General features: G+C 32.9%; 3 protein-coding genes across 4 annotated transcripts; 1 reads left to right on the top strand and 2 right to left on the bottom strand.

The window, feature by feature from the left end:
- Positions 1–772: 772 nt before the first annotated feature.
- On the bottom strand, positions 773–9437 carry LOC105344348 (uncharacterized). Its single transcript, XM_066077186.1, has 7 exons — positions 9394–9437; positions 7264–7340; positions 5230–5387; positions 4683–4885; positions 3994–4158; positions 3141–3243; positions 773–2531 (listed from the first exon to the last, which is right to left on the bottom strand). Exons 4-7 carry the CDS (start codon positions 4752–4754, stop codon positions 2317–2319), a joined length of 555 nt encoding a protein of 184 aa, XP_065933258.1. The 5' UTR covers positions 4755–4885; positions 5230–5387; positions 7264–7340; positions 9394–9437; the 3' UTR covers positions 773–2316.
- A 2176-nt stretch (positions 9438–11613) lies between these two features.
- On the bottom strand, positions 11614–19546 carry LOC105344349 (uncharacterized). Its single transcript, XM_066077183.1, has 6 exons — positions 19329–19546; positions 18452–18594; positions 17183–17379; positions 16563–16727; positions 15983–16085; positions 11614–12042 (listed from the first exon to the last, which is right to left on the bottom strand). The coding sequence occupies exons 1-6, from the start codon at positions 19364–19366 to the stop codon at positions 11828–11830; spliced, it is 861 nt and encodes a 286-aa protein (XP_065933255.1). The 5' UTR covers positions 19367–19546; the 3' UTR covers positions 11614–11827.
- Positions 19479–23220, top strand: LOC105344347 (DNA-directed RNA polymerase III subunit RPC9). Of its 2 annotated transcripts, none has more exons than XM_066077185.1 (2): positions 19479–19496; positions 22559–23220. In XM_066077185.1, the coding sequence occupies exon 2, from the start codon at positions 22670–22672 to the stop codon at positions 23090–23092; it is 423 nt and encodes a 140-aa protein (XP_065933257.1). In that variant the 5' UTR covers positions 19479–19496; positions 22559–22669; the 3' UTR covers positions 23093–23220. The 2 variants fall into 2 exon arrangements, with proteins under 2 accessions (XP_065933257.1, XP_065933256.1); XM_066077184.1 differs by lacking the exon at positions 19479–19496 and adding an exon at positions 20246–20403.
- The last annotated feature ends 1035 nt before the right edge of the window (positions 23221–24255 follow it).

The following is a 24255-nucleotide window of genomic DNA, read 5'->3' as shown; positions in this document are numbered from 1 at the left end:
GAAAACTTTACTGATTTTATATAGGATTGACGTGAATTCTATGGCAAACCGTACGCGCATAATTTACGCGCATGTAACAATTCGTTTTATTATATTTTCATGTTAAATTCGAAATCTGATTGGTTTAGACGCAGTTGATAATCCGTTCTATTAACCTCAGCGTTAGCAACACACCTAGCAACGGGTAAAACAACGAATTGTTACATGCGCGTAAATTATGCGCGTACGGTTCGCCGTAGAATTCACGTCATTTCTATTTAAAAGCAGTAAAAATATTCTCTTAAATTAAGACATTTAGAATAATAAGATAAATAGTGCCTGTTTGGGAGGATAACAGTTGAAATTGACACCCCTCGAAAACCATTGTCAAACTCCGCTATGCGTCGGTTGACAATGGTTTCCTCGGGATGTCAATTTCAACTGTTACCCTCCCAAACAGGCACTATTTATATAGTGTTACCCGTTGCCAAGTGTGTTGATAACGCTGAGGGTAATAGAACGGATTATCAACTGCGTCTAAACCAATCAGATTTCATTATTTAACATGAAAGTATAATAATTCCCATTGCAAATCTCCGTAGATATCTGTTTTCGTTCCTGTGATTTTTTCCGAGTTAAGTTCGACGGACTTTTGTTGCAGTCCTTCAGAACTCATATAACTTAATTCACTCAGATTTTCAAGCTTAGGTCGAGTTGAATTAGAAAAATGGTTTTATTTTTCATATACAAATTGTAAAAGCAGCAAAAGAAATAAAAAATGAACTGTTCTGAGTTAAAGAAATATATTTTATTTATGATATGTAATAGAAATTGTATACATGTAAATATATAGAAAATAAACTTTATGAAAAGAAACTTAAGACAGCTGCCACTAATGGTTGCAAATACCATCAGTCAAGAAAACACACCGTCTAAATGAATGTGATTATATATGTGTATAATACATATGGTTTTATTTAAGAAATAAGGAATCAAATAAGGTCTAATCCAACAACGCCTAAAGGGCTTTATGATAGATTTGACCACATTCCGACCAAATTATCACCTCATAATATTCAAAGAATGATTCCTTATTCCTTATATTAATATTATTTCCAATTTCTACACTTTAAAACAATATTTTAAAACCACTATTTTTTCATGTAGCACATGCAATGTATTACTACGCGGCGCAGCCAATGTCGTTTTTCGGCCCATTTGGCGTCGCTCATCTTTTATGAAATTATTGGGCGACAGGCTTCAAAATTAATTTGTAAGGTTATCACACACAGACATTTGAAAATGTGAATATAAGAAAATAAAAGTTAATAACATGGATAAAAGTGTGTTTCCAGGAGTACATACTAGTATATAAACTAAATTAATTGAATACTGTCGTCAAAAGATTGAAAAATGACTACACCAATGTAATGAAAAATGAGTACAGCCGTAATATACCTAGATATCTTTACATGTTCTTTATCAGAAAAGAAAAGACTGCAAAGGTATGCACATTGAACTTATTAAAAAATAAAGAGAACTATTAGCATCTGTACATGTATCTGAAAGACTCGTAGGAGGGTTTTTAACACAGCAAAGATTGAAACTTTTTGAACCATTTTTTAAAATTGAACTTCATTGCAATAGTTTCAATTTCAGATTAAAGATTTTACATACTAGAATAAAACCCAAGAATGATTGGTTAAAGAGTATATGAAACTATTAAACAATTATTTTGAGACTGCTAAATGTTAAAAAAGTGTGGAAACTTAGCGCCGTTGAAAATAAAAACTCATTGGAAAATGTAAAAAGAAAACATTGTTCAAAGTACGTAATCTTTTAATACTTAAATTTCCAAAATATTGAATGTTTCCCCAAAATTGCTAGGAATTTTTAGCTCCTTAAATTTTTTTTATAGTAAATAGAATATCTGTTTAAAATACATGATAGTTCACTTGGAGAAACAATTTGTAATAGGTACACATAGTTTAAAAAACATTCGGGAAAATATGACTCAAGAAATGTCATATGTACATGTATAGTGTACGAGCTTGGCTATTTCTAAAAACTCCATATAAGCAGAATAGCTTATCAACTTGAGCAGGTTTAGTTAACCATTTCTATTTGTTTTTCCTTTGAAATTGCAAGAAAACAAGGTAATAGATAACGGATAAAAAAAACCTGTTCAAAACAAACCTCCATACGAAAAAAAAACAAACCTCAATTAAAAAGAAATAAATAAAGACATTATAACCAACGCAAAAAATAATTATGTACCTGATATATACTCTATGAAATCAAATTATAAAAACCAGCACAAAGAATGTGAAAAAAAAATCATTTGATGAATTCTTGAAGCTCTTTAAGTTTCCTTTGATAGGCGGACTTCTGATGCTGTTTGAATTGTTTGTAAATACTGTAGACAGAGTTCTTCCTACTGAGCTCAATCAGTCTGGGAACTTTGCTGACGGAACCTAGTTTAGGGGCATACAGGTATCCCTCCTCTAAATTCTTCGAGGATAGCTCCCAGCAGTACACCACGATCACTTCAGCTATGATTAGAAACAAATGAGCACCTGGTGCAGCTTGAATTATTACATCAGAAGAAATGTTACCTTTTGGATAATGTTATTTAATTCTTTTGATAGTAAAAATGCGTTCGACAGCTAAGATTGTTTTGATTTCTGCTATGGTAGGCCTATTCCCATGTTACTGCTTTCCTCGCGTTTTGACGAGTTTTAACGAGAATACAAATACCAGTAAAAAAAACAACATTATTTAGTACAATCAAAACCGATTTAAGGATAAAAATCCAAGATTTCTGCATTGACACCTCATCAATGCAAAATTCCCGTAGACTTTCTATTTTTGATTGTGCATTGAAACTTGAAGAGGTGAAGGGGGGGGGGTGTAAAAATAATGTGGATTTTTTTTTCGTTCCCGTGGATAAAAGTAGCTCGAGCACAAAGGTATTCATGATTATCGAAATATTAAGCACAAAGTGGTGGAAACAGAAACTTGGGACACAATATTATATGAAGTACAATTAATTTCCGATTACCAGATAATGAAAGATTGAAATTTTGAATTCATGATAATTTTTAACTTCATTATTATTTACCCAATGAAAACATTCATAATCTAACGTAGGGCCATAATACCTCCACTTTTTATCAGTACATCCAAAGTTCGTCTCCGTATTCCGTCCTCCGCCTCCTCTATTATCAAATTTCTCTCATTGTAGTCCACAAACATCAAAAGGATCTGCAGTATTAATCAAGTATTTATTCTTAAAAAGATGTTTAATAAAACAACAAAAATCAGAGACTCATGACTAATACTTTCACAGATGGTTAAATTTGTTCGTTTTCAATTGTACATATTGGCTTGTAAATTGCTTGGGTACTTGAATAGAAAATATAAACATTAGAACATGAATTGCGCATGAGCTTGAACATTAAGGGTATAATACAAAATATTTATCTTGAAGGGAAATCACAATGAAAGAGTTCCTCTGTGAAAGTATTAGTCATGAGTCTCTGAATCGTTTTGCTGAAACTGTTTATAATGTAGTTGTCTTTTTTTTATATAGTTTCTTTAGTAGTTTAAGTAGTAACGCAAGATTTGTTTGCTTTGTTTTTACCCATGTATTTTATTTCTTTTGTCCTGAAGAAGGGACATTATATATATATATATATATATATATATATATATATATATATATATATATATATATATATATATATATATATATATATATATATATATATAACTAGGTTCCGTTCGCCATCGAAGGCAAGATTTTTGTCTTGCCTAGATGGCCGAGTGGGTAGCGCGGTGGCCACTCACTGCTAGGAGAATGGGTTCCAGAGGCTTCGGTCGGGGCGGAGTTGGAGCTCCAACAAAAGGGAATTTCCCTGTGCTTTATATATATATATATATATATATATATATATATATATATATATATATATATATATATATATATATAAGTTGATGGCGATTGAGGCGTACTTTAGATGGCGGTATGTTGACTTGGGAATCTGGAGACGTTACAACCACGGACTTCATCTGAAGTCTCTTGTCAGGGCCGACCAGATCCTTCGCCATCTCAACATGATGTCTCTGTGTCTCACCCTCCTCAAACCCCACCACACAGAGGGAGTTCTCCAACCTTATCTACAAACATAATCACTAAACACAATTGGTAAAAACCAAGTTGTACCTTTGTGTTTGCGTTTATTTCAAGTGAACATATTAAGATAAAAAGCTAATTGATAATGCAATTTTCATATGTTCTTGGTTTTACGTTTTTCCTTCCAGAGCAGGGAACTTTTTTTTACACTAATTTTGATAATCTGAAGAAATGTATACCCACGAAAAAATATTACATCCTGTTTGTATGATTATTCCTTAGGTTAAACAAACATAGGTCTACTGTATAGAAAAGATATCGATGGTTTTACCTTCGGTTCCCAAGCTCATTCATTTGGCGTGTTTTGCATTTCATGACAACCCTACCTACGCCTGTACGTGCCAGTGGTGCTGACACATTTTAAGACTTTTGAACACAAACAGTACTGTATTCATTGTATTATTTTGATTACTTTTCATATTTAAAGGTAATTTGAATTCTATTTTTTTAAAATAAAAAATAGGATAATGCAAATACTCGATCTACAACTAAACATGTAAAGTTTTACCTGAGAAGTCTTCTTCAAGTTCTTAGGTTCATTTTCAGTAACCGCAGGGACATATTTCTGTAATTTTTGCATCCAGTTTAAAATGCCTGTAATCCATTTTTCTTTTGCATGTGGCGCAAGAATGATGATAATGAGGATTGTAAATGCAATGAAAATGATCCCAAGAAAGAAATATCTGTCATATAGCTGCTGTCTTTGTATTTCTGAAAGAAAAACCCCCACATATCTCCAAATCATTTTCAGACACAACTTGTAAATGCTGCATATATCTTAAGATTGATAACAAAGGTTTAAAAGAAAATTAATTTCAAACTACGTTCAGTAGAATATGTCTTAGTTATGTAATTTGTACAACCATTCTTTTAAAAAGGGGGCTGCAAAAAATATCATTCTTACAAAAGAAGATCCAACTGATAAACTCAAAATTGTATGAAACAAAATTGATAAAGATATGAATATTTATACTGAATAAAAGTAGACGATATGGTGAACATTACAATAAAATTCCAAGGTCTACAATTATAAAAAGAACAAAATACAATCGTACCTTTTAATTCCAAATATAACCTCTCGTTTGATATTTTTTCGTTGCTATCAAGTACCACTGAAGATGATATTGAAGCCTCTGAATGAAGTCGACAAAACTGATGAAGTAGAAGCGCTATCAACGCCAGTAACACACTAAACACACTGGGAATTACAAATCTTAAAAAAAGATCCTAACAATTTTATTAAATAAATTAAAAGACATAAACAGACATTAGAGAAGCACATATCCAACTTTTAATGCAATATTAAATATAGAATATATAAATTAGAATTGTCTGAATTTGCTAATTAAAAGATCAAGAATACTGAAAGTACTAAATGCCTTTATTTTGCTGAAATAAGAATGTCAAAAGGTGTACTTCGATATTGTGTTGGAAAGGAAGAAGTGTCATCCTATCTGCGATATTGTTATAGTTTCAGATAATTAAGGTCCGTTTCCAGGATGTTAGATAAGATTTCAGTTATATATCAATTTGCCTGGAAATTTTATTCAATTACATAAGTTTATCGCTTATTAAAAATTTAAGGTAAATCTGATGATTGATGTGTTGATCACTCAGCCTCCTTAAACATAATAGTTTAACACAGGTGTATCGTGAAAATTTGCGGGGGTAAAACCCTTATTGTTTGAATAAACAACTGCGTCTTTGTAAGCTGCGATAAACAACGTTAACATTGAATAGAACGATGGTTAAAATTTACAATGTTCAAACCCGGCACTAGATTTAATCCCAAATCTTGAAAAAAAAAAATAATAGATGGAGGGTCCGATCGTTACCTGTTATGTGTTTATGAACTATAAAATCTCATGCAAGGTTCAGCGCGGTTAGTTCGTAGGTTGTAAAAGCAATCTCTATAAATAATGTGTTACATGCTTGTATCTTTAAAGCCAGCTTTCATTGATTATATGAATGAGTATATGGTTTTGTTGAATTATTTTATTTGAATTGATCATGTAATTTTACTGTGCTTGACCATTGTTTCTTAAAATGCAGATAATACTAAACTGTATAGAAGAACTCTGGAAAATAGCCCATGTTCTTCCTTTATATAAGAAAGGTGATTCATCTCAGATGTCAAATTATAGACCTGTTTCTTTGTTAAGTTGTGTATCAAAGATAATGGAGCGAATTATTTTCAAACATGTGTACAATTATTTTTATGACAATAATCTTTTTTATAAATATCAAGCTGGATTTTTACCTGGCCACTCAACTGTTTACCAGCTTATAGAAACATATGATCATATTTTAAAAGCAATTGATCAAGGCCAATCATGTTGTATGATATTTTGTGACTTGTCAAAAGCGTTTGACCGCGTCTGGCATAAAGGTTTATTGTTTATATTCCATACTTATGGTATCACAGGGAGTCTGTTTAAATGGTTTAATAGTTATCTTGTTAATAGAAAGCAAAAGGTTATGTATCGAGAAGTGTTGTCGTCTACAAAGCCTGTGAATGCCGGAGTCCCTCAAGGCTCTGTCCTTGGTCCATTGTTATTTCTTATTAATGTAAATGATATAGCAGATAATATGTTAACATTCTGTAGACTTTTTGCTGATGATAATAGTTTTCAACATGCTGCAATCAATGTACAAGATATAGAATTTAATCTAAATCAAGATCTTTTAAATCTGGAAATTTGGTCTAAGAAATGGCTTTTGAGCTTCATCCTTCGAAAACAAAAGCAGTTCATTTTAATATTAAAAAAATACTGTAAATCCCTTGTTAAAATTTCAAGATCGTGATTTGGAATTCATGTCTTCTCACAAACATTTAGGTGTTATTTTTTCTGAGGATCTTTCATGGACAGTTTATATCAACTCTATTATAGCAAATGCTCAAAAGAAATTGGGACTAATGAAAAAACTCAAATTCAAACTTAATAGAAAGTCACTATCATTGTTATATACTTCATTTATAAGACCTCAGTTAGAATATGCATCTGATGTATGGGGCGGGTGCACTTTCACTGATTCCGAAAGATTAGAACAAATACAATTGATTGCAGCAAGAATCGTCACAGGATTACCTATTTTTGCTTCTAGGGATTCTCTTTATTTCGAAACAGGGTGGGAAACACTTGATAGTAGAAGGAAAATGTCCAGGCTGAAAACCATGTATAAATTTGATAGAAACTTTTTACCCAATTATGTAATGAACATTTTCCCAAATAAACGTGTTAATGCATCCAATTATTTAACAAGAAATGCACAAAACTATAGTATACCAAAATGTCGTTTACAATTGTATAAATCTTCATTTGTTCCCACTGTTGTTAACGAATGGAACGCGCTTTCAAACGATGTCCGTGAAAGCGACTCCATTCGCATTTTTAAAGAAAAAATACATCTTTCTATCATAAATCAGAATGATATTACCTGTCGAACAAAACCTGATTTTGTTTTACTTATGGTGACATATATTTGAGTATTATTCATACTAGACTTCGTCATAATTGTGTACTAAATAGTGATCTTTTTCGTTGTAATATTATTAATAGTCCACTCTGTTCGTGTGGCAAGCTCGAAGACACTTATCATTATTTGTTCACTTATAATAAATATAAATAGGCCAGAAATATTATGCTTAATGAAATTTTCAATATTGTAAATTTAAATATTGTTAATACTCTTGTCCTACTTTGGGGTGACAACGCAATCAATGTCAGCGAAAACAAACATTTATTTTCTCTAGTTTATCGTTATATCAAAGGTACAAAAAGATTTAGTTGATGTTTGTACACCATTGAAAATTTATATATAACTGTCATATGATCTGTTGACCTTACATGTTGTGCATACATTATTTTTACTGTATTATATACTTGTATTGGGAGAGGGCGATCTAAGTTTGTGAACTTGTGCCCAATCCCTGTTGTAATTTTGTACAATAAAAATATTTTCAAATCAAGAACTCTAGCAAGGCTTGAGTTCTAAAATCTACTTAATGTGTCATTTCACAAATCGGCTTTCGGATTAAGTAGGTCTGTACTGACAGTATTTCTGGGAAAAAATTGTAATAGGAAATGTTTTCCTTTGGATTACAACAAAACAATGAATACTCTGTTTAAGATACTATAGTCTCTCCTAAGTTATTCTTTACGTAAATTTTAAACGACTTTAACAAACATTAAGATACCTGTAAAAAAAAAAAGTGCAACTGAAATAAATATATGAAAAAATCACGGGGAAGATGTTGACATCTTTTCTCAATTCGGAAGTACTCGGGACACCTCGCACAACTTTTTAACGTTTTCACCATGGGTACTTTCATGTCTTCTTCAAGACATACAAAATCCCCGTACACTTTTTATTTTCAGCCATGTATTAAAACCTGATAAGCTAAATGAAGCATTTCAAAAAAAGAAATCTTGGGAAATTTTTCCAAGAAAGAGGGGGGGGGGGGGGGGGGGGAGGTTACTTGAGTTTGAGATTGCCAGGGATTCCGAGGCATATTATCAGAAATTTTACCACATAAATTTAAGAAATTTGAACCCCCCCCCCCCTCCCTGACACCCCCTCTTGATCCGCGCCTGAAGTAAAAACTTAAACAACATGTACCGGAAAACTATGGGCTTTAGATCAGGAAATCCCGAGGAACCTTGAAATGACATCATACTAGTGTTTTACTCCAACAAACTAACAATATATAAATTCATGAACAACTATATATAACTCATGTACAAGTAAATGGTGATCTGCAAGATTGAACTATGACAAGGACTATACATACTACATGTAGTTTATGTTTGCTCTCGAACTAGGGATCCGGGAAATATAGTCTGATCAGGTCCATGCATAGATTATACCGCCTAGTGTCACTTCATGGACAGGTCTTTAATGGGATAAACATTAAAATCTGACAAGTACAATTCCGGTCATAGTCTGCGGAATATTTTGCTATCAAGCTAAGGCGGCAGGTTCAAACCCAATAAGGTCATGATGATGGTCTAGACACTCAAAAACTCTGTTATTCAAATCGAATGGTGACTTTAGATCGTATATAAAATCAAAGACAAATGGTCATATAAACACTGCTAATATTTTACATCTTTAAAGCAAATATTATCCAAATGTCTTTTAAATCAATCAAACATAAACATAAAACATAAAACTAAATACTTGAACTGAGTATTGTGCTCATTTACCTAGATACATACATCTCTCGTCTCAAGGAAAAAACACCATACGATGCGACTTACGTGTCATTTGGAACAGCTGTTGCTTTGAGCGAGTTTGATCACAAACCACGGTCGCCGTAGTTCGACTAAAATGAGATCGAACTCACTTTAGTCCGACTAAAATGAAACCGTGGTCCAACCAACGGAGAGTCTCTGGTCTGTCTCTAGTCAGGTAGTTTAAAGATGGCGGCGGAAAGCGAAACCTCCAAAAATTGCTTTTTTTAATCATAACAACATCCAATGTGATAAATTTAAGCGTCCTCAAATATGATTTAATGTGTTTACAAGGTATTGTCCGTCCTTTTTCATGAACAGTAAAATTTGGGTAGCAATTAACATCTTTCTCATTTATTTAACCAGACATCGACCAATGTGCGTTCGAACACAAACATGCGCACCATAAGTTTTCCTTACTATCGTGGTTTAACTCTAGTTAATGATCGAACTCGCCCATTATCAATACCGGGGTTGGGGTATAAATAGCAGCCAATGAGTAAAATGTAGGAAATTTCTATTTTCTTGCCACCTTTCACTTCAGAGAAGAAATTTCTTAATTTAAACATTTATCAACAAAAATTTTAAAATAATTTTTGTTCCATAACTCAAGTCAACTAAAAGGCTTTTTCAAATAATAAAAGATTAATTATATATGCTTTATTTCTCTTGAAATTTTCTTTTAAGGTTTTAAAGTGAACCAGAAATTCAAATTTTCCTCAGATTTGATTGACAGTTGTTTATTGTTTACATTTCTACCGGAAATGCCTATTGCTATAGACTCACTCACAATAAATGGCGGACAGCTTGTCTTATCTCAAAACTGAATAACAAAAAGTTATCCTTGTAATTGTTTTATTACTTCGTTATCACTTTGCTAATCATATACAAATAGAAAGAACACACACATGTTTACATGGCGTAGTATGTTACTTCAATTTCACTCCTCATTTCCTTATTTTGATATCAATTTTTTCACATACTCCCAAAAAAGTGGGGGGGGGGGGCAACACCATGATAATTCAATTTTTTATATGTTAATTTTTAAAAAATTGTTGCTGCCAGAAAAAGTGGGAGGGGCCAGGCCCCCCCCCCCTGATGCTACGTGCCTGAAGGTAAAACATCCCTACGATGACAAACTACGCCACGCAGCCTCGGATTTTGGTGCATAATCTCAAGTTTTCGGCTTTTGTATCTAGCACTGGCGGATTTAAGGGGGGGGGGGCGTGGAGGGCGCACGCCCCCCCCCCCCCCCCCTAAAATTTTCAAAGTATGCATGACTGTAGATGATTTGATAAATTTTACATAGAAAAGTTAGCATTTTGTGTTTCACTTTATTTATAATTATGCCTGACTCAATGTTACACCTCATTGATACACTAGCTGTGCTATGCTGACTGTAATTGTGCTGCTCTATCTCATTCTGATCCTAATGTCTGTTGACGGGTTCTGATAACAAACCAATTTAACTGTGTTTAAAACAAGCAGTGTTGGTCATTTCATTATGGTGGATGCATCAAATTCCCCAGGGGCCTGATCTTGGGGCTTCGACCAAGAATCGACTGGAAATCTCAGCAGTTTTGTTTCAAGTGTAGACTGCTGCTGTCATTTCCCTATTGCGATGCAAGCAAAAATTTCTGAATATTTAAAAGCTTGTCGAAGGTAAATATATAATTGCATTTAAAACCAGATAGTCTATGTGCAATCATTAATTAATTACTGTATATTTTTTGAATTTTTTTCTAGGTAAATAGACTATTTCAATATAAGAATATTGAAGATTTTATGCATCAGATATTTCTAACAGCTAATAGGGGTCGGATACCGTAACGTCATTAGAATGTTGTAACTTTGATAACCTGGTTAATTTTGGGAGTTCATAAATGCCTAAAATATTTTGTTTTTAATCAAATACATGTATTAGGTATAAGTAACAATATGTGTCAAATTGTTATATATATGTTATAGGCTTTTGTGTGAAGTGTACCAGGTACAAAACTAAAAAAATACCGCTATTTTGAGCCTGGTTTTACCTTCAAAATACACGAAAACCCAGGAGCTTCCGGGGGCTAGCTTTCTTATGAGGACATCTTCAAACAATCGTATTGGTTACGGTTAAGTTGTAAAAAAGGAACTCATTGTTTTGCGATATACATCAATATATACAAAAATACATCAAATATTTCAAATACATAAAACAGCAAAAGTATAAGTAATTCTTTATTAGTACCAAACAAGCATTTTATAATATGCATGACGTAATACTCAATATTTGTAAAAAGAATGTGTGCCTAACACATACCAAAAATAATATCTCTTAGAAATCTCAAATTTGCTGTTGATAAAAATTGAATTCAAAGATAAAAACCAGAAAAAATAATGTGAAATAACTTCCTCACATTATATTAGGTACAAGAAATCATTTGATGAAGTCTTCAAGCTCTTTTAGTTTCCTTTGATAGGCGGACTTTTGGTGCTGGTTGAAGTGTTTGTAAATACTGTAGACAGAGTTCTTCCTACTGAGCTCAATCAGTCTGGGAACTTTGCTGACGGAACCTAGTTTAGGGGCATACAGGTATCCCTCCTCTAAATTCTTCGAGGATAGCTCCCAGCAGTAAACCACGATCACTTCAGCTACATGTATGATTCAGCAAAACAAAAACAAAAATGTGGCTTTAGTTTTTTTTCAATAGAAACAAAATTGGATGAATGGAAATATTGGTAAAATATAAAATATTAAACAAAAAATAGTTGTTTGTTTTTAGAACTGATGTGTCTACCATTTATCATGTCTTAAGCTTTCGTAATCAACAAAAGGACTAAATTTTCTGACGCAACAAAGTCCTTACTTGTCTAATAAAAGACGTAAGGCCTAAAGTATTTATACACCAGGAAGAGTCTCAAATGCATGTACATCCTATTTTTTTAAAATTCAACTTTTTAATGGTGTCTCCTAAATATTCTACAAACTGTAATTTTAAATTGTCTTTACATATACATCTTTCTTGAACATGCATTCCAATACTAGTACAGGCTTTGAGGAAGCATCATAAGGAACTTCGGACTGGAACTATTACATTTATAGTTGTAAGAAAATCACTTAACAACCAAGAAGCACACTTTTCAGAAGTGGGTCGAGTGTCAAACTCGTACATCTAACCATGCATTTTTCCTTTGGTTAATTGTCGGGTTCAATGTATATCTACTTTGATCCACAATAACTTTATAATTGATTTCATAATAACGGTCATCCTTTTTGTTTTATTTTTTGACACAATTATTCATGTTGAATAATTTTATGTCAAAATATATTTTCATGAATATTTAATGTTTTGTTCAATTAAAAACAATATTACTTCTTGCTTTAAATGTATATAATTTTAAGCAACATTTAAACTACTAATAGTAAAGATGTAAATTTTATGAATCTATGACTATTGATTTTTTGGATTAATGAATATTTTGTGATCAGTTTAGTTGTATGCTCATGTAACTGAAATGTATTGTACATTGGTAAAGCTGTACAGTTTTATTGTTAAGATAATATAATTAGGATATTATTAAACAAAAGATTATTAACTCGTTATTCATTATAAACCAAAATAGAATACTATCCAATGTCTTACAAATCTAGTTGCATTTTTATAATGAAAACTAGTTAAGGTGTTTAAAGTTGTTCTATAAGAAAATCGTCCTCACAATGTCAGGGGTCCTGAGTCCACTCGTGGCCGTGGGACCCCTGACAAACTTAATTGAAATTTTGCGGGCTGACTGCGGCGACATCGTACGGGGATTATTACACATCTCAATATCCTCCGACCAGTCACATTAAGCCTTACAACTAACCTTTTGCATGGCGATACAGACAAGATGGCGGAATTAGATGTTGTGAACCGAGTTTGTAGAAAATTCAGTGTACAATCGATGACAGAACAGCAAATTTCGGCGGTAGATGCGCTCAAGAAAGGAAGAGACACTTTTTTAAGAATGAAGACGGGGAGTGGGAAATCTCCAGAGTACGAAAGCTCGCCAATTGTTCTCGGAGAGAATGGTGTTACGACTGTGATTGCTCCACTTAGCAGCATTATGTCTGAACAAAGAGAGAGGCTGAACAAGCTTGGGTCGATGGATGTGCAGATATTACTAGAACTGATTTGGTTTGACTTTTCCGATCGCGTCGCGTTCAACTTTTTCAGCTACGTCATACATAAACAATACCCGCACCTTAACCACAGTTTTTTTATTGGTGGATTCAGCTTACCGCTGATTGGCTGCTGGTTAACAAAGACTAAATTATGCACGGACAGAACAACAACATATCAGAGAATGAAAAATTCACATGGGTACTCGTGACTGTCGAAATTGGGCTATTTTTCGAAAGTGTACACTTACAATACATACGGTACATAACATATATAGCTGTAGCTCTGTGTATAAATTTTGGGTTAGAAAATATAAAGCTACAGTGCATACAATACTTACATGTACAAAAAAACTTTACGGCAATTTGCCGCGTATAAAAATAACACTATTTTTTAAAAATATTTACATCATACCATACCACCTTTTGTGAAAATAATCCATTTAAATAATTCTTCATTTAGTTTACTACTGTTAATAATTGTAGCTTTACCCGCCCCAAACTTTCTCCTATTAAACAACCTTTAACCGTACTCGGAAAGCGGATCAAGAACTGTATTTTTTATGTATGTAAACAAACCAGTGTTCATGTATGGAGCGGGTGATCGGGGGTTCAGAGACAGGTAAAATAAAGAAATCTGCAGTAAATGGTTTGTGGATATTTTAGTATATATATTTACACCGAAAGTGATAGGGCAACAGAAGAGAAACGAATCGGACACTTGCCTAATGAAGACGCACATGTACAAACCTCCTTGCACTCTCCACTTCCGTCTCGTTCTTTCACACCATCGTTCAATACTTTTATTGACTGTCGATTGCCGATCGAAAGGTGTAGAAATCGAGGAATTCATACCTATCACTTTGACTGGCTAGTTAGTAGGTAATACATGTGCATTATACATTTACGGTATTTACATGAAATGAACGCTTAGCACATGCAACTTTTAAATATTATATTTTTTATAACGCCGTACTCTGGACCGTAGCTTGAGGCTATGGTTCAACGCCCGTTAACAGAGAGAGAGAGAGAGAGAGAGAGAGAGAGAGAGAGAGAGATTAGCACAGAATTTAAACATACGGGATAGTCGATTTTGAATGAATAATATTGGGGGGAAATAAACTGTTCTGAGAAATCCTTCAGCTCTGGCATTGCATAAGCGTGTACTGATAACTCGGCCTAAAAATAGGAGTTAACCAATCATATAGTTTTCACACCGGCGGCGTGTATAATTTATGCATGACGTAGCTGACAGAAATGATCGTGACGCAATAGGAAAAGTCAAACCAAATCGGTTTTGATAATATATATCAAATGACAAGGATAGATAGGCTGTAACGAACGGCTATTTTCAGTTTTTATTTGGGAGTCCTGAATATCTCGTCGGTGATGATAAATGGAGATGTGTCTTGAGAAGTCCAATATTCACATCAAAACACCATTTGATAGTGGTCGATGAGGCCCACACCATCATCCAATGGTAATGAAATATCAATTAAGCAATCCAATTTAAAATATAAATTAAGTATGCGTTTTGTAATTGCTTTGTTTACAAAATAAAAATTTCTGTTTAACAAACAGTATGTATGTTTATTCTTCAAATTTAAAGTACAAGTTGGTGTATACTTTTAGGGGGCTAGAACATGATCAAGAAGGACCATTTAGAGAGTGGTTTGCGCACATAAGAGAGATGCGATCTTTATGCATCGGGGTACCATTACTGGCACTAACAGCTGCAGCTAGCCCCACACACAGGCGCCAAATTATGAAGAATCTGTGTTTTCGTGATCATTCTTGTGTAATATTAGACAGCCCCGATAGGCCAAATATAAAACTAAATGTTTTGAAAGTTAAAAATAATGTAGATTTCGAAAATGTGTCCCATTGGTTAACAACTGTTTTAGTTGAGAAAAGAGAATATTTACAGAGACGAGTGGACTCAGGACCCCTGACATTGTGAGGATGTAAAAAAAAAATTACGGTGTCTTTTAAACTCGTTTTTGTAACAAAAACAACTACAAGTAGGTAATCATATTCAAATACTGCTAATTTGGATAACTTATCTTTTTATGGCCTAATTTAAAATGTTTGTTAGTAGTTTGTTTACATACAAGTAATTATCTAGGAGTTGTATAGCATGCTTACATTAAATTTTTATTCTTATCAAGATTTTCCCCAATATATAAATAAATACTTACCTTAGTAACCTTAATTTTAAAAATCAAATGCATACAAAAACTACAAAAAATTAAAGTAAATACTGTCGTGAAATTTAAAATCTGATATATTGATACACATTTTATTATAAAGCATAAGTAAAAACGGAACCAAGACGTGCTATAAAAGCAAAATGTATTAGATTCACAAAAACCAACATGTCAAGACATTACAAACCTTAAAAACTGACAAATGGTCATCTAGTAAGGGCATTACCTCCACTTTTCATCAGTACATCCAAAGTTCGTCTCCGTATTCCGTCTTCCGCCTCCTCTAATATCAAATTTCTCTCATTGTAGTCCACAAACATCAAAAGGACCTGTAATGTAAACAAAGCGAATACGTGTTTAAAAATATTTAAATCAAACAAACAATCTGTTTTCTTCATCACCCATAGAATAAAATTCCATGCCTGTTTATTGAATCACAAAGTCAAGATAGAGTTTAATCACAGCCCTGATTAAGGCTATGCTATAAGTATCCAACGAAAAGGTCTCTAATACATGTTTTACACTAAGAATTGAACACTAAACTAAATCTTGTTCCAAATCGAGCAGAAAAAAGAGAAACATATATGAACAACACATACATATATGTTACAGTAAATGCGTGAAATCAAAATAGTCAATCACATGTATATTCTAAACCAGTCTAAAAAGCATGCATTTACTCTCTGATTTAGAACACACGTGGTATTCCTGATCTTGCTATGAATTACATTCTTTAACAACTCTCTTGAAATTTCTGATTTGACATTCGGAGACCACTGGTCACTAAGTGTGTGCGTAAGGCGTACTTTAGATGGCGGTATGTTGACTAGGGAATCTGGAGACGTTACAACCACGGACTTCATCTGAAGTCTCTTGTCAGGGCCGACCAGATCCTTCGCCATCTCAACATGATGTCTCTGTGTCTCACCCTCCTCAAACCCCACCACACAGAGGGAATTCTCCAACCTATGCTACAAATAAAATTAATATGCGTTGCTAAACAGTTATATACAATGTATACATTTCATTTCACAAGCTTTAAAATAAATATTATTAATTTGCTGTCTTAAGATACGTGATAGTAAATTATTTACATTGTAATTTGGTAAGGAACTTTTTTCAACATGAAAATACCACAAGTTTTGACTATGCATAAAAAGTTACAATATCAAGTGTTCATAAGTTTTCATCCGGAAAAACCACGTGGGCGCTGTTTTCAATAAGTTTCCATCACTATTTTGCATATATATACATGTTAAAATCTTATTCTTTACATGTCTCATTATGAAAACTCTAAAAAGGTCATTTTCGACAAAATGTAATTTTTTTTCTACAGATTGATGTGTCATCAATATTTTTGAGTTTTATACAGATGTTAACAATGGTTATACATGTATAATAATGAATCATAAAATCAAAATATTACCTGAGCTGTCCTCTTGGTTTCAGTTTGAGAAAAAAGACCAACGCTTTTCCATATTTTCTGTATACGCTTTAAAATATCAGTATTTGGGATCCCTTTTTCTTTTACAATAGTTGTATAAAGACAAAGGTTAGTCACTATCAAGATGCTGATTAACCAAACATATAGGTTTCTGTCAAATCGATTCTGTCTTTCGATTTCTGAAATAGATAAAAAATAAATAAATATGCTTAATAAGCATATCTTAAAACCGCTATCATAACAAAACCTATCCCATATTCCTTGACATGGCTACATAATGAATGGCAAAATATGTTACAGTACTAAAAGCACAAACTATATGTAATTTGATAAAGGGGCAAAAACTCCAAGACAAGTGTTCACGTCAAATTAAACAACTACAAAGTTTCGTGAAATTTTATTTATGGGTTTAAGAGGAGTTGCTCTTGTTGACAAACAGTCTTTGTGCTATATTCTACTCTGTACTGGTCAAAATTCTAAGTTAAAAATGGTCAAAATGCAAAGAATCTTATGAAACCGACCTTTCCAGGTAAAATGAACATCTAAACATTGTGTTCTTACTATCGACAAATTCTGTAAAGCACTTTAAGAGAAGTTGCGCTGACAAACACTTCATTACAATAACAAATAAATGGAGAAAATTCTAAGTTCAAACGACGAATATATCAAGATAAAATCGGAATTTTCTAGTAATATGCACATATGCATATTATGTCCGAATTATCTACAAATTTTCAAGAAATTCTGTGCAGCAGTTTAATTAAAAGGAGCTGCGCTGACAAACTGTTCAGTACATATACATAATTCAATAAATAGTAAAAACAAAATTAGAAATCCCTAGTAATATGCATATTTACACATTTTGTCTTTATTATAAAGTTGCGAAATTCTGTGCAACGGTTTAGTCTATTTTCAATAAATGGAAATAATTCTAGTTTCAAAAGAGCCAAAGTCACAAGAAAATTGATGGAATCGAAATTATCGTGTAATATGTACGTCTATACATATTGTGAGCTGTTCTTTTTAAGACAAGCGCTGCAGTAATATTATTTATTAAAATATCATGAGTCCAAATGGCTTAATATTATTGGATCATGTAACGCAAAGCATTTGATAAACGTTATAACATGTACATATCTAAAAAGAAGAAGTATTTGATTTAAGTAATGCAATAAAGAATACATATCCAAGAAATTTGAAAATTCGAGTAGTATAACATTATGAATACAATCGTTTGAACAAAAGACTTACCTTTCAGTTCCAATAAAATATCATTGTTTAATATTTCTTTGGTATCTTTAGGCTCAGGTAAGGATGTATTTGAAGCATCATGAGATCGCCAAAAATAAACTACAATCACGAATACCACCAAAACGAAACCGGGAATTACAAATCTGGATAAAAATTACAAAAAGACAGATGTCATAATTATTTACTAATTAAATCATAAACTTAATTAACCTATTGAACGCATCAGGAATTCCAGAAAATAGGATTAATTTTTATTATTGGCATTGGAATCAACGGTATATGTCAGTCAGTCTTTCAAAAGACAAGGCTTTCTCCAGATTTATTTCATGAAAAAGGTTCACGTGATATTGGTTTTAAAATTTAAGAGATTGTGCAATGGTTGTTACTTAATATCCTTTACATTCACCAGTTGTTCTGGGATTTCCTTTTTGCTTGTGACGCTAATTGTTACTAATCTAGTTAAAGTTAAACATACTAATTTTTAAAAATGTGTCTTGTTCTAAGAAACACAGAATTGGACAGAAATGCCCTCCCAATGCAGTACATATATACACAAGCAAAGTGATTTGAGCAACTACGCCAGAAAAGAATTTGATCTCAAATGGACTGGCCTTAACAACAATGAGATCGAGGCACTCGATAAATGATATTAAATAAGTGCATTATACCGGGCGGTATGCCTAATTATTAAATACACTGATGTACACTTCGAATAAACAAACGATCGTTACGAGCCTCAAAACCATTTGATTACTTCAACATAATTATCCAATTGTCAATATGGTAAATATTTACCGTAAATTAATTAACACGGTTGAATTCGTTCCTATTGTCTGTGATTATATTGACACATATGTTCGTGTTTATTTAGGCCTACCTCGAATGTAATTTCCTTCTATAACAAAACAACTGCATACCCTCTTAACTTGAAATTTATAAACATTCATACGTGTTTAGTAACCAAGATTTATCTCTACTTTCGGTTTCGACCAACAGTGACGTTACGTTACATGTTGATGAAGCGATACTCGCACGAATCTTCACTGTGAGTTTGTACTCTCAGTCTGTCCTGTGTCAGTTTGTAGCCATTCTGTTAAATACGTTTTGGACATTTATTTTTACAGTTTAAACAGTTAAAAATATCTTATACTGAAATAATGTCTCTAACATGTCTAAGGAGTTATAGTCTGTCCCAAGTTATTGCTTCCATCGCTTTTTGATGATTTTTAATAAAATTACACATACCTGTGAAAGAAATGCAGTTGAAATTGTTAAAAGGGAATATCTCCAAGATATCTCCATTGAACAATTATCCCTTTCCACTCAGAAAAATTCACAGGAACGAAAACAGATTCCTTACGGAGATTTATAATGGGGAATGTTTACATCTTTTCTCCATTCGGAATACACTCGGAATACATCGCGCAATTTTTTAACATTATCATCCGGGCTTGTTAATGGCTGATGCAATGCAAAATCTCGGTAGACTTTCAATTTTTGGATGTGTATTGAAACCTGAAGCGGTAGAGGGGGCGTTTCAAAATAGATAATCTGGACATTTTTCATATTAGTGGATGAACATAGTTTGAGCACAAAGATATTTACTACTATTGAAATATCAAGCAAAAAGTGGTGGAAGCAAAAACTCGGGACAGAGTATAACTGGTATAACCAGACACATAAATATATTTATGTCTCTGATAAAACTGAATTTTTTTCTTCATGAATATGAAACATATTATATATCATAAGCTAGCTTTGAATCTTTTGAACTAAACAAAATTATCAATACAATGATTAAAATTCAATCATAAAAATAGAAGTAATTAAGATAAACAATATTTTCAGGCTATTAGTCTCTAAATAAATAACATCGGGGTCGTGATACGCGAGTGTCGTTGAAAACAATGTATATTGTCAGCAAGAAGACTGTTTCCTATATATTGAATTTCGTAAGTATTTTGGTGATAGTCGTAAGTAAATATACTGGTATTTATATACTTTCAACATTTGAGGATCACGAATTGTATGTGCTTTCTTAACGATTTTATTTCTATTTTATTTGCATACATGGCAAGCTCCAACACGCTAACCGCTCCAACATGCCCACAACATAATATAATGTGTTCAGAAGTATTGTACTGTTGTATACAAATAGCCTAATTATCTTGCTGTTTGTTATTTGTTTAAAAAGAATAGTGGTTTCATCAAAGAAAATGTTTTGAACATTTTATTTATATCATAAAAGGTTTACTCTAAAAATTAGCAACAGTTTTGTGTGTGTATGATGTAACGTTACAATGTGGGAGTTGTACCAAAAATAACAACACTCTTGGTAGTCTGTTCCAAGATACAATGTATTGTGTCTGTCACTTTTTGACAATTTTTAATGATAAAAAACCCCCCAAAAACGTACCTTTCAATTAAGTACAATTGAGGTCAATAAAAGGGAAAGAAACCGTGATATCTTTATTGATATATATGATATATTTTTACCCCAAGAAACTCAAAAGGAACGAAAACGAATTTCTTATAAGGCCACTCCAATAAAATTTCGTGCTTGTCGGACAATCTCCATACGCTTTTTATTTTGGGATGTATATTGAAACCTGAGGCAATTGAGGGGGCATTTCAAACCAGAAAATCTGGACGTTTTTCATTTTACTTAATGTAGTTTGGGCACAAAGGTATTTATGATTATCAAAATAATATGTTTTACGGTATGACAGTTGGGGCGAGCGCAGAAGGAGTCACACATCTGTCATCATTGTTAAATGCAACCCGTGGACTTAACCAAACCAAAAAACTTTGGCTTTGTCTCGAAAACTTTTACCACAGCAAGGAACCGAAAGATATCAAACTTTTATTCCAATGGTCCCTTCCTAGGTTTATACACTTAAACAAAAAATACCACTGAGCATTAATAAAATGTTAAACAGACTTATTAAAATATTTTGATAAACACAAAGCCGGGTTTTTTTTTTTTTTTTTTTTATCTCTTCTTTGCCTTTTAATAATGATCATTAAAATCAATAAATTGTGTGTCTGTGTTATTTCTCATTTTGTTCCTTGTTGTTACCGGTGTTTTAATTTTCCTGTGACATCAATTTTGTTTTTAATCTTTTTAATTTTTGTACGCTATATAAGCGTTGTAGACGTGCCTTCCCCCCTTTTTTTTAGTGTGTGATATCCAATATTATTGAAAGGTTTGACCACATATGCAACTATAACAAATACATGTAGATATTTTAACAGTTTATTTTTTTTCTTTTATTTATTCATTACATAATGACGTGGCTACACGTAGATCTAATAATGATTAGACTTTTCTTTTTTAATAATTTTTTGTCACCTACCTAACGTATACAATGATTGGATCAATATGACAATAAATTTAGCATGGAACTTGCATGTGTATTTACTGTGCCCCAAAAAAATCATCAAAACAAAACTAATCAGCCAAAGAGTCACCGTTAATAGTGAGCGCAGTATCAATATTAACGTTAACTCCCTACTGTGTACTTCCTACACGTTACATTCAGTACAGATGCTTGATCCACCTCTAAATGTATCGCGGGAATATAAAACGCGAGATCACTGTGACGTCATACTTAACTTTTTGCGCTCGACAGTTTTCGTAAATTGTCGGACAAATTCGGGGAAGGAAATGACGTCATAGGTACAGTTTTTTACGTAAGCATATGTGTTGTTTACTTTAATGTTTTTAAAAGGATTTTTTATTATTAAATGAAAATGATGTATGCGATTTACAGGTAAGAATTTTCCTTAGAAACGCTTCCTGTTCCGCCAAGTTGCTATGCACCGCAAAGGATCACTGGGATAGTAGAACGTTTTCACGCGGGTCCACAAAATTTTCTTTGAACAATGTGCAGATTTCAACTCGAATTTCCTCCGTTCGTACACGTTGTCTATGGAGCTCGCTACGCGAGCGGCGCTTCGCGCCGCCTCGCTGCGCTCCCTATTATCCCCCCCTTCCCCCCCCCCCCCCCCCCCAAAAAGAAGCCAAAACAGTTAATTTTGGACAGAATGAAGTTTTTATGAGAATGTTTTAAATTTTGTTTACACATTATTTAATATCTTTTCCAGCTCCTATTAGTGATAGTTCTTCTGTCCTGGGTGTATACAATTATAGCAGGAAGGTTTGCAACAGTGAAACAACTCAACAAGCTATACCCAACATCATAATACCGCCTCATCATGGAAGTAGTCAATGAGAACTCAGCCATGCTTAGTAACTTTGAAGTGTATGGTTTACTAACAGACATACAGGCAGGAAGAGGACAAAACAAACCTAACAAACACCAACAACAGCTGGCTACTATAACCTATGAAACCATCAAATATCTAGAGACAAAACCTTGCAAGCACCAATCAGAAGAAAGCATCACTGAATTCATGAAGGAACTCCAGTCCTTTAATTTAACCAAGGCAGAAAAAGTACAGATTTTGAACCTTTGCCCCACCACTGCTGTCGAGATTCAGCTTATTATTGAAGAAAGTGAGGAGCGTTTGACCGAGGAGCAGATTTACAAATTGTTGGATATTATCGTGAAATATAATCCTACAGAGGCTGACCAAGAAGAAGACAACTCGGCAGAAATGGATTCCAGCAATGATTGACCACAGTGAATGACAGATCATAACAGTTAGAGTGAAAAATTTATGTATAAAATTCTTGTTATTACATGTATGTAATATATGATATGAGCTTTTTAGTTAATAAAATAATGCCCATAAAGCACAATGTATTTTTTTATATGATTTTTCTTATCTCTTTAAATTTGATGAATTTTTTGAAATTTGAATTAAATGTATTAATTATGCTACATGTAACGACATATTAACCACTGTTGCAACATGGAATGTAATTATTTTTTTATTTTTTCCCTAATTAATGTTTTAAAAAACTGTATCAACGCAGAAACATCATGGAAATTAAATTTGTTAACTTCACCACTTAGGTACATGTGTATTGACGGCTTTGTGTAAATTTGATTGACATGGCATCAAATTTAACCTGCAAACTCTGACTTTTAAATACAACTGAATATTTGCTTGAAGAAGATATTATAAATTCATGGTTTAAGTTATCTAAAATTGCAAAATTTTACGTATGATAGGCTACTATATATTAAAAGAGTGCACTTAGTCTAGTTTGTACTAATTTAATTTTTCCAAAGGCTTTAATTTGAAGACTCTTAACTTTAACAGAAGTCAGAATACAACTTTATCAAAATCATTTATCAGTCAATTAACATCAAAGAAAAAACACCTGACTGCACCAATGGACAACTGAAAATGTTAAGAATTATTGAAAAATAACGTAATGATATTTCTTATGAGGAATGATGATTTTATTACAGTTATATCATGGTATACAAAATAGTAATATCAAGCGCATGGTTTATATATATGGAATATAAACATGTACAGGGCCAGTCAGCTGTTTAGACATATGTACAGTAGTACCACAATCTTCATTTACTGAGACCACTGGCATGTGCGGTGTATAAAACTGTTTAAAAAAGTTCCGTAGAAGAAAATAGACCTAAGGTAACCAAATAGATAGATGTATTTGGTAAAATTTGAAAGAAATATCGTTTATGGTATGATTATTTTTTCCAAAGGCACAAATTCTAAAGTTCACAGTCATCAAACACAGCACGCCACAAAGTTTCCCCCGCTGACAAGTACTCTAGGTTTCCAAATCCACATAAACCGCGCCAGGGTGATGATAAAAGTCAGCCCTATGACGGACAGCCCGATTAGGGAGTACAAGAGCA

Source organism: Magallana gigas, chromosome 2 (genome assembly GCF_963853765.1).
Source record: "Magallana gigas chromosome 2, xbMagGiga1.1, whole genome shotgun sequence".
Classification (NCBI taxonomy): Eukaryota; Metazoa; Mollusca; class Bivalvia; order Ostreida; family Ostreidae; genus Magallana; species Magallana gigas.
This window is presented reverse-complemented; position numbering and strand designations above follow the sequence as displayed.

Bases quoted from the DNA above. Each gene is read 5' to 3' on its own strand.
- LOC105344348 (XM_066077186.1), bottom strand. From the start codon at position 4,754: ATGCAAAAATTACAGAAATATGTCCCTGCGGTTACTGAAAATGAACCT. The intron at 3,244-3,993 runs GTACGCCTCAAT...TTAATACTGCAG, and splicing joins TCAACATACCGCCATCTAAA to ATCCTTTTGATGTTTGTGGA. The intron at 2,532-3,140 runs GTATTATGGCCC...TTCTAATCATAG, and splicing joins TGTACTGATAAAAAGTGGAG to CTGAAGTGATCGTGGTGTAC.
- LOC105344349 (XM_066077183.1), bottom strand. From the start codon at position 19,366: ATGCAGTTGTTTTGTTATAGAAGGAAATTACATTCGAG. The intron at 18,595-19,328 runs GTAGGCCTAAAT...ATTTTTATCCAG, and splicing joins AGAAGGAAATTACATTCGAG to ATTTGTAATTCCCGGTTTCG. The intron at 17,380-18,451 runs GTAAGTCTTTTG...TATCTATTTCAG, and splicing joins TATTTTATTGGAACTGAAAG to AAATCGAAAGACAGAATCGA.
- LOC105344347 (XM_066077185.1), top strand. From the start codon at position 22,670: ATGGAAGTAGTCAATGAGAACTCAGCCATGCTTAGTAACTTTGAAGTG.